This window comes from Drosophila erecta, unplaced genomic scaffold (genome assembly GCF_003286155.1).
Source record: "Drosophila erecta strain 14021-0224.00,06,07 unplaced genomic scaffold, DereRS2 tig00000055-arrow-pilon, whole genome shotgun sequence".
NCBI classification, from domain to species: Eukaryota; Metazoa; Arthropoda; class Insecta; order Diptera; family Drosophilidae; genus Drosophila; species Drosophila erecta.
Window position 1 is genome coordinate 20,249,908 of NW_020825200.1, and position 10,172 is coordinate 20,260,079.

General features: G+C 46.6%; 3 protein-coding genes across 3 annotated transcripts; all 3 read left to right on the plus strand.

The window, feature by feature from the left end:
• Positions 1-210: 210 nt before the first annotated feature.
• LOC113563695 lies at positions 211-5,562 on the plus strand. The gene is made up of 14 exons (XM_026978538.1): positions 211-357; positions 572-895; positions 971-1,159; positions 1,218-1,355; positions 1,805-2,053; positions 2,670-2,852; positions 2,905-3,036; positions 3,235-3,399; positions 3,791-3,947; positions 4,005-4,171; positions 4,231-4,387; positions 4,442-4,608; positions 4,673-4,855; positions 4,909-5,562. The coding sequence occupies exons 2-14, from the start codon at positions 664-666 to the stop codon at positions 5,094-5,096; spliced, it is 2,307 nt and encodes a 768-aa protein (XP_026834339.1). The 5' UTR covers positions 211-357; positions 572-663; the 3' UTR covers positions 5,097-5,562.
• A 1,095-nt stretch (positions 5,563-6,657) lies between these two features.
• On the plus strand, positions 6,658-7,663 carry LOC6543057 (zinc transporter ZIP1). Its single transcript, XM_001970699.3, is given in 3 exon segments — positions 6,658-6,808; positions 6,811-7,521; positions 7,581-7,663. Coding segments are annotated over 3 exon segments (945 nt in total).
• Positions 7,664-8,410: 747 nt separating this feature from the next.
• On the plus strand, positions 8,411-9,621 carry LOC6543035 (zinc transporter ZIP1). The gene is made up of 2 exons (XM_001970700.2): positions 8,411-9,514; positions 9,581-9,621. Exons 1-2 carry the CDS (start codon positions 8,497-8,499, stop codon positions 9,619-9,621), a joined length of 1,059 nt encoding a protein of 352 aa, XP_001970736.1. The 5' UTR covers positions 8,411-8,496.
• The last annotated feature ends 551 nt before the right edge of the window (positions 9,622-10,172 follow it).

Here is a 10,172-nt window from a genome sequence, read left to right on the forward strand (position 1 = left end):
GGCTGGGGATTTGGCAAAGTGCCGATTTTGAATTTCATTGGGGGGAGGGGGGTGAGAATAACAATGCGATCATTAATTTTGTATACATATTCAAGATTAAAGCTGATGATTGATTGACAAACTGCAGCCACCAGGTATGTGCCACCAAATGGACAAGCCACACATTTCAACCTAATACATGGAAGTACGATGAGTTCTGACTATTAATTTTACATTTGAACCCAGGTAACATTGCAAGCAATCAGGACGTCTTCAACTGGATTCTGGAACAGAAGGCCGACCAAAGCATTCAGCTCATTAGCCGTGATCAACTTTTCGAGTATATAGGCACCAAAGACTTTTTAGCGGTTGTGTTTTGTAAGTATACTTCGGCAACGGTGTTTAGGTAAATGCTAAGGAATCTAGGAGTTCACATACTTTTAGTAAATCGCGCCCACTAAAAACTGTAACTGCCCAAACACACAAGCAAAATATAATTTCTATGGAATAAGTCTCTGAGAAGGAAAATATCTTTTACAAAATACTCGAATTACTCAAACTAATGCGAATGGCATGTCGCTTGCAATTGCAGACAAGGAAGATGATCCCGACTCGCCACGAGTGCTGCGGCACATTGAACTAATAGACGACGAGGCTGCGGAATATGGCATTTACATAGTGAAGATGCACGACAAGCTGATGGCCAAGAAGTACGGCTTCAGGAATCCCCCGGGACTGACGTATTTCCGCAAGGGCAAGTATATAAACTACGACGGCGATATCGACGACGAGGAGGAGGTGCTGGACTGGCTCACGAGCCCGGCCAACATGGAGATGACCGACCACATCGAGCAGGTGAACCGCAAGATGTTCGAGAAGATCCGCAAGAACTCCGACTACGTGGCGGTGATATTCTGTAAGTGCCAGGCCCACCGGGTCCACAGTTGATTGGACCACCTTTATGAACCCACAATCCATGACTTACCCTCAGATAGCGATGAGTGCAAGCAGTGTCCCCGCGTCCTGGCCGAGGTGGAGCACATAGATGACGAAGCCGACAAGGCGGGCATCGACTTCGTCAAGATCGACGACAAGCAAATGGCCAAGGAGTACGGAGTGTTTGCACTGCCCGCTATTGTCTTCTTCAAGCCGACATCCAAGGAGCCAGTTATATACGCCGGTAGGAGTGCCCAGTTCAGAAAGCTGTTAGTTCCGAGCCTGAACTCGTTCCCTTGCAGGTGATCTTTACGAAGAAGAACAGATCCTAACTTGGCTAGTCACGCAAAAGGATCCAAGTGGAGATGTTATCGAAGATCTCGAAGGCGAAAGACTCGTTCACCTGATCGAAGAGTCTGGCTCCATCGCAGTCTACTTTTGTAAGTTGGCAGCCGAAAAGAGTCTGTGATCAACTGATGATTTTCCATATCTCTGAGGAGCCAGGTTTTAAGTGCTGCAATCGGTTTGGTGGCATCAGTTCGCAAAAAGTACAATGTGCACTTTGATGTTCGCTTTATGTTACGTCCATCAGCAGCCTAAAATGAAGACGTATTCGTTTGTTCCACCGTTTTAAAAATTCCAAAAATTAACATATGTTGCATCGCGTATTAGGTACTTTTTGGGTTTGGTGCCACCCTTTTGCGCAAACAGCTTGCAGCGAACTGTGTGTTTATGATTGTAGATAACCACTTAGATAAATCTAGTCTAAGCCTCTTATCAGCGCTCTGTGTATCTAACCGAACAAGACTTTATTTATATTTCTATTTACGACTGTGCTGAAATCTCTGAAATCTCAAACCGAACCACACAAATCGATACCCAAACGTAGGGAACAAGACCAAGTGCGACATTTGCAATTCGAAAGCGGCTCGCAAGGCGCGGCTGAAAAAGGAGCGCGATCAGCACCAGCAGGAGGGCGGAGCAGCCAGCGCCGCTGCCGCCTTCGGCAGTGAGGCAGATCCTTCCGAGGCGGCCGCTGGTGGGGCGGAGGATGCACCAGCGGCAGGTGCCGAGGCGGAATCCCCGCCAGCCTCTGCAGCTGCTCCACCGGACGCGTCAACTGGCAAGCAAGAGGATGGTAGCCCACCTTTCTGTATAGAACTCGTGCAACTGGAATGAGTCCAAGAATGTTTAACCACTTAACCCAGCACAACCAGATACCAATTGCCAACGCACACTATACACACTTCCACTTCCACCCTGTACAGCGAATGTAAAAACCCGAAGAACATAGAATCTCCATCCGAAACCCACTGTATCTATTTGTTGCTCCAGCCATTTCTCTATATCTATATCTCTGTCATATTCGACCCTTTCTGTTCTCAACGTTAGCTGTTATCTTCCTCATCCCGATAAGATTTATTACTTGTACTCAAAGGATCCAATGATCCAAATATTTAATCATAATTGCTGATTCCACTGTGCACCATAAGGATTGCATATGTGAATCGAACCAGATGCACTGGCTCTAAGATATTCCCACTAATCAGTAAGCTGATATCCTGCCAGTGGAACCAGGACTTATGAAATGTACTATAGTCGTTGCTTTCATACTTCCCCTCAACTTCAGCTCGCTTTTTATTTGTACATACATATATGTAGTGCTTGTGTAGTACCCCGTATGTCGAGTAGTTCTGTGCAGTATGTGTTGAATGATTGTAACCATATATTCCATAACACCCTTTGACCATCAGATGCGGATGGCTGCGAGCAGTGCACCAAGGTTCTGGAGGAGCTCGAAAACATCGATGACGATTGCGACAAGCACGGCATAACGTTCGTAAAGACCAGGGACTTCTCTGTGGCCGACGGCTATGGCGTCCACGAGTATCCGGCTCTAGTGTACTTCGAAGGAGGAATCCCCAACGTATTTGAGGGTGAAGCAGCCACCAATCGATGGGCAACCCGTACTAAGCCAATTTCTTACAGGAGAACTCAGCGAGGAGGAGGAGGTGCTGCAGTGGCTGATTACCCAGAAGACCGAGGATCGCATTGAGCTGATCACTCGCCAGATGCTGGAGACAATGGTGGAGGAGACCCAGTACCTGGCCGTGTACTTCTGTGAGTAGCTCCCATCGGTCGGACTCTGGTTCGATTGGCCCACTGTTCTGCAGCACTTTATCATGATCTACCACATTCTGAATAATTGTATCCTCCCCGCCCCACACTGCATCGAACATAAACCACAAAACCTTCCCCTGTCTTAAACCGAACCCGAAAACGAAAACGAAACCGCAACCGCAACCGTACCGACCTCAGTACCACCAGAGCGCAATGGGAAGCAACCCGCTTTCTGCCGCAGTTTCTGCTCCCCCTCTAGTCTTAAAGAAAGCAACCTGACCACCACCAAATCCACAAAACACTCATCCAGCCAATTCGTACAAAACTACATCTCACGTAAAAGAAAACGTATCGAAAAACAAGGTATTCCTTCCGTATTCCACGTGCAAACAATAAAAACCCCCAAGCTCCGACTGCGCATGCTCGATGGAGCCCTAACTACGTCTAACCCTCCGAAGGAATGGTGTTCTGTGCCCAGAACCGATTCCTCTGAATGCACTAAACCAGGCTTCCATCGTATTACGACCAAACTAAATGAGATTCCTGCATGCTCCCCTTAGCTGTTGATATACTTTTTGTTCCAAATATCCAAATTTCTAGAATTCACTGGAATTTAGTTTGGACGGGAATACCTTTTTGTTACGGCGTTTTCTTTGCCTCTCACACTACAGCTAACCGGTTCTCCAGCTTGGCTCTAATTATAAAATCTAATTATTACTGGGTAACTGAACTACCATGTATTTACCATCGCCAGACAAAATCAACTGCAACATTTGCGACCAGATACTAGAGGGCTTGGAGCTGATCGATGACGAATGCGATGTGTTCGGCATTCACATGGTCAAGATCCAAGATCCGCAACTGGCGAAACGTTACTCGATCAAGACCTTCCCGGCATTGGTTTACTTCAGGTAAGTGACAAGATCTCTTTGCAACTAAGCTTTAAAGGCAACTGAATTTATGCGCAGAAATGGAAATCCATTACTGTTTGAGGGCGACCTGCAAAACGAGCAGTCCGTTTTGGAATGGCTCATCGATGATGACAACCGCGAGTTGGCCGATGAAATAGAGGAGGTCAACGAGCGTATGCTGGATCGTCTAATGGCGGAGTCCACTCTATTGGTTGTTTTCTTTTGTGAGTACTGTAGCTTGGATGAGTCCACAGCAAAGTCTTTTGACCCGTGCCTTTCTTAGATGACGATGATTGTGCCGAGTGCGAGGAGATTTTGGAAGAGCTGGAGGAGATTGATGGCGAGGCAGACATGTTTGGCATTGACTTCGTAAAGATTGCCAGCATCCAGGCAGCCAAGAAATACGAGATAGTAAATATACCTTCCCTGGTTTATTTCCGGTAAGAATACAGTCAGAGCTATATGCCAAGTTTTTGAACCGTTCCATACTTCAGAAAACAAGTGCCCGTCCTGTACGACGGTGACCTGCACCAACACGACAAGGTGATTACCTGGCTAACGTCACAGGATGTGTTCGAAATCAAAAACGAAATAGAGGAAGTAAACCGAAAGATGCTCGACAAACTACTTGAGGAAAATGAGTTCCTAGCCGTTTTCTTCTGTGAGTTTCTGACACGTTTTTTCTGACACATTTTTCGATTAGTACAAACCCGCCCTTTACTCAGACGAACACAATCAGCCGGACAGTACTGCAGCGCTGGAGAAACTGGAGAACATCGACAGCGAGACGGACAACCTGGACATCACCTTCGTCAAGATGGCCGACTCGCGCTATGCCAAGAAGTGGGGCGTTACCAAGCTGCCGGCGATGGTCTACTTCCGACGACGGTTCCCCAGCATATACAGGGGTATGGTCCGGGAGATCTGGAGAAATCTCGATAACAGCTAATTCCCATTCAAGGTGATCTGTTGTCCGAGGACGAAGTGCTGGAATGGCTGCGCAAGAACCGCTTCCGCCAGCCGGAGCTGAACATCTTTATGTATGCCCTGATTGCGCTGGCGGTGGCCTTTGTGGTCTACACCGCCTTCCTGCTGCAGTGCTTCAAGCCGGCGCCGCCGCCTCCCGTTCAGCACCCCAAGCAGTCGTGAATAGGATAGTAGGGGAAGTAGGAAGAATGTACTGAATCATGTTGAACGGCTATCAACGACGATGGAGGGTTTTCCACAAGACACACAAAAGCGAGCGAGCCAAACTTGAAATGAAAGCCACATAATACACGCATATCTATGCACATTAAACTGTCATCCAATCGTCTAAATTAGACGCATGCAATCCACTGTTTGGAGACAATCCATTGCTTTTGAAATATCTTTTGCGACAACTTGATAACTTCAACAAACTCCGATGCTTCCATTAAAATCAAAACTCATGTATATCATACTTACACATCTATTTGTCTTCTCACCCGTGTACATCATTGAAATCAGTTACAGAAGAACACTATCAAGTCATAGTAATTACTTTAAATTTAAATTTAATAAATGCCATTAATAATTTTTACAGTAAATCATTACGGCCTATGATACTTAATAAACTATTGGATGATGTGCGTAACACTTATTTTTAATTATACATAAGTTTGAACTCCAAAGTGTTCGTTGAGGATGTCTTATAGTCTCCCTTCTAAGAACGTCCTAAACAACTAAGTTTATCCAATTGCGTTGTAATTACGCCATCTTATATTCAAACAAAGGAAAACTCTATAGTCGCGTTCCTCGACTATCAAATACCCCTTACACAGCTAGTGGGCGTGTGAACACTCTTTTTGGCATATCGACAGAAATAATACAACTAAAAACAAAATAGAAGAAACTAATTTCAAAAGTCCGCTATTTATTATGATCAAGATACGAACGCGTCCATCTACTTTTCACAAAATTTAAGTATTCGAAGAACACTCAACGAGTGAAGTATTTTTTGCTTCAGCTCGCAGATACACATTTAATGTCTTATAGTTACCTGTCTAACCAATAACAAAGGAAAACTCTATAGTCGAGTTCCTCGACTATCAAATACCCCTTACACAACTAGTGGGCGTATGAAACTCTTTTTGGCATATCGATAGAAATAATACAACTAAAAACAATAGAAAAAACTAATTTCAAGAGTCCGCTACTTTTCACAAAATCTAAGTATTCGAAGAACACTCAACGAGTGAAGTATTTTTTGCCTCAGCTCGCAGATACACATTTAATGTGACTCACAATCTGTGTCAGTACTCAGCATTTGGGAACGATATCTCAACTGCGAAGTTATCAGGCAAACTGTCTCCACAACCCAGTGATAGCGCATAGATTCCAGGCTGCAGAAGACTTGGCTGCCGTTGACAACAAATTATTTGGCTTCGCCAGCTGAAATTTCGCGCTGAAATCTGCCATTGACATTCTAAGGCAGCGAAACAAACCAATGAGGCCATACTGGTAGCGAGGGAAATATTGGTTAATATCTACTAATATTCAAGTGGCAATATGTGTTAAACCGAAAGGTAGATCTTGCCGTGCACCCTTTGCTCGACCAACTTAAGTCGAAACCACTAAGCCCTTACTATAAGTAAATATTCGCCAATTTGCCGATACCTGCACCTGACTAGACATCAGGTCCACTATAAAAAGTAAATGGCATGATTTCGGACCAGTCACTCCGCTTGCAATGGCAGACCAACACCTGATCGTGGCCAAGATCGTGGCCATAGTGGTACTCCTGCTCGTGACCCTGATCTTCTGCTTTATTCCCTACATTCTGGATCGCTTCTACAAGTGGACCCAGCGACCCGAACACAATGCTCGCGAATTTAAGGTGGTGCGGATTTCGGCGGAGGTGTCCTCATAGCCACCACCTTCATCCACATGCTGCCGGAGGTGGTCGAGGTGGTAAGTGCTCTCCAGGACTGCCGCATGCTGGACCCAACTCCCTTCGGCCTGCCGGAGGTTCTGCTCTGCACAGGCTTCTAACTAATGTACTGCTTTGAGGAGACCATGCACTTAGTGGTACGTCGGCGGCAGGAGAAGAAGCTGCGGGAGGCAGGCGATGAGATAGGGGCAGGGATGATGGTCCAGCTTGGAGAAAGTCCTAAGGAGCCCAACTGGTTGCGAGGCCTCGGAATTATCGTGGCCCTCTCCCTGCACGAACTCTTCGGCGGCATGGCCATAGGGCTGGAGATGAGTGTGAGCACGGTGTGGTTCATAACCGGAGCCATTTCCGTCCACAAGCTCGTCCTGGCCTTCTGCATCGGCATGGAGGTCATGATGGCCCATACCCGCTGGCTGCTGGCCGTGGTTTACCTTCTGGTCTTCTCGGTCGTGACTCCGATTGGTGTGGGCGTCGGAATGGCAGTCAGCGAATCTGCCGCGGCAAATCAGCCCAGCACGGTATCAGGAATCCTTCAGGGGCTGGCCTGTGGCACCCTCATTTACGTGGTCTTTTTCGAAATTGTGGCCAAAAACCATGCGGGCATGCGCGTTTTACTTTCGTCAATGGTGGGGTTTGTCCTGATGTTTGGCCTCCAGATTGCAAGTAAGCACACTTGAAAGCAGCAAGAATTTAGAAACCAATTTACCACTTTCTTATTTCAGTTGGCGAAGCCAAGGGGAAGAGCCAGTTCACATGCTCCTTCGAATATCTATCAGGAAAAACGGCTTTGAGCCTCGAACAATAAGGCCTGACATAATATATCCCTAGATGGAAAAATAAAAGATATTCTTGGGAAATAGAGCAAGAGTGAACGGAATAGTCGGTCCCTCAACTATCTTATACCCTTTAATCGCACCCTCTGTGAGGGAAATTCATAAAACGAGCTCCAAACTGTTTCCGTGTGCGCACATCAGCTCCACCTAGCGGTTGCTACAACTTATGTTATTGAATTGTAATACATTTTTTCCGATTCGAAAAACTTTTGGAATAGAGCTTCTTGCGTTTATCACATCTTTAGATACATGTAAAATAACTTGATATCGAATTTCTAAATCCTAAAGTATGACGGACATGGCCAAATCAACTGTGCTACTGATCCTGATCAGGAATATTTATGCAGCCAAAAACTCAGCAACGTACCTATTACAATATGTACCTACATATGTAAATACGTTTTGTGCTGCGATTTCAATTCCTTACCATATAAACCTTAAATGAGATCGACTTTAAAGGAACAATAAATTATCTCAGTGTATCAATAATAATATTCAGGAAATACTTCCGATGTTCCTGCACATTACAAAACTTCTCCCAATCATACAATTCCCGCAGAATAAAATTAAGCAGAACTATGGTTCGGTTATCGCTGAGTCCGATGGGAGCCACCTGTCCAGGGGTCGGCGAAATAGATAACAGTTCTGGGCTGTGGGGCTTGCCCGCTGTCTGCCGTGAATCCGCGTATCAATCAGCGATCAGATTTCCATCGCCTCCCGTTGATATATGACTGGAAATATAAACCATTAGTCTGTTTGTGAGTTCCAACCAGCCCAGTCGAAGACATCAGCTCGGGACGTAAAGATGGGCGCTACCGCAACTGTGCCACAGGATCAAACGCACGACGTGGATCGCAAGGCGCTGCTGGTGGCCAAGATAGTTGCCATGGTGGTGCTCGTGATCATCACCGTGCTGTGCGGCAGCCTTCCCTACGTCCTGAACAGGTACTTCCACTGGACGAAGGCGAGTCCGGAGGAGACCCGCTCGTCGTTGGTGGTGCGATGCCTGCTCTTCTTCGGCGGCGGAGTGCTCATCTGCACCACATTCCTGCACATGCTGCCCGAGGTGATCGAGGTGGTGGATGCGCTCCAAGAATGCGGGCTGCTTGCCCAAACGCCTTTTGCCCTGGCGGAAATGCTGCTCTGCACGGGCTTCTTCTTGATGTACGCGTTGGACGAGCTGATGACCAGCTTCGTGCGGCACCACCAGCAAAAGCTCAGTCGGAAGGAGTCGGTGGCTAGTCTGGCTTTCGAAAGAGGACGCAGCATTCGACACAGTGTACTCCTCAATCCACATTCGAAGGAAGCAGTGGAAGTTAACGATTTGTCGCCACAGCAGCCCAAGGATCACCACGGCCACTCCCACATGCCGGTGCCATCGGACGAAGGATCCTCTGCCAGGGGGCTGGGAATTATCCTGGCCTTGTCGCTCCACGAACTGTTCGAGGGCATGGCCATTGGTCTGGAGGGCACTGTGAGCACCGTGTGGTTCATGTTTGGAGCGGTCTCCGCCCACAAGTTGGTGCTGGCCTTCTGTGTGGGCATGGAGCTCCTGGTCGCCCGCACACGCAGTTCGCTGGCCATCCTGTACCTGGTGACCTTCTCCATTGTTACGCCCATTGGTATCGGAGTTGGCTTGGGCATCAGCCAGCAGGTGGCGGCGGGTCAGCCCAGTCTGCCATCCGGAGTGCTTCAGGGCATCGCCTGCGGAACCTTGCTGTACGTGGTCTTCTTCGAGATCCTCACCGAGAGCCACGCCGGTTGGAGGGCCCTTGTGGCCGCCGTGGCGGGATTCGCGCTGATGTTCGGTCTGCAAATTCTTTGTAAGTGATAACTGCTTGACATCCGTGGTACGACCTCCTATTACCTTTATTTTCTATCTTTTGCAGCTGACGAGGCTGAGGGCGATGACAGTCTTACCTGTTCCTAGGAAGCGTGGCAAAAAGTTTTTAGCAAATCGATGGAAATTTACGAGACTTACTAAAATATATCACAGCATTTCTCAAAAGTGTGGGCGTGGCAGTTTTTGGGAGGTTTGCGGGCGGTAGAGTAGGCGTAACAAAACCTTTTTGGCAAAGCGATAGAAATTTAGAAGACCAATAAGAACCTAAAATATACATATATACATACATGTATATAGATTTTATACGGCGAAAACGCTGCCTTCTACTCGTTACGTACTTTTCAACGAATCTAGTTAGGAAGTTTTACTCTACGAGTAACGGGTATAAAATGCTATATCTACATTTTAAAAAATTAGTATGTATTACGTATAAGAGCGTCAATGGAAATATTGTAATTACCTATTCCAAAAATATTTTAATTTCACAATGCGGAACAAAGGACACTTTGTAACTTACTTAGTTAAAAATGTTAAGTTCAAACCCAACATAACCGATAAAGTTGGCGGTAAATTCGATTTAACAGAAATGTTAATGTGAACATCTGTGGGCTAACGTAGCAGTGCTTACGCTAACGTAT

Coding starts and splice junctions, on each gene's coding strand:
- LOC113563695 (XM_026978538.1), top strand. CDS start 664: ATGCACGACAAGCTGATGGCCAAGAAGTACGGCTTCAGGAATCCCCCG. Junction 4,172..4,230: donor TCTATTGGTTGTTTTCTTTT/GTGAGTACTGTA, acceptor TGCCTTTCTTAG/ATGACGATGATTGTGCCGAG. Junction 4,388..4,441: donor CCTTCCCTGGTTTATTTCCG/GTAAGAATACAG, acceptor TCCATACTTCAG/AAAACAAGTGCCCGTCCTGT.
- LOC6543035 (XM_001970700.2), top strand. CDS start 8,497: ATGGGCGCTACCGCAACTGTGCCACAGGATCAAACGCACGACGTGGAT. Junction 9,515..9,580: donor GTTCGGTCTGCAAATTCTTT/GTAAGTGATAAC, acceptor TATCTTTTGCAG/CTGACGAGGCTGAGGGCGAT.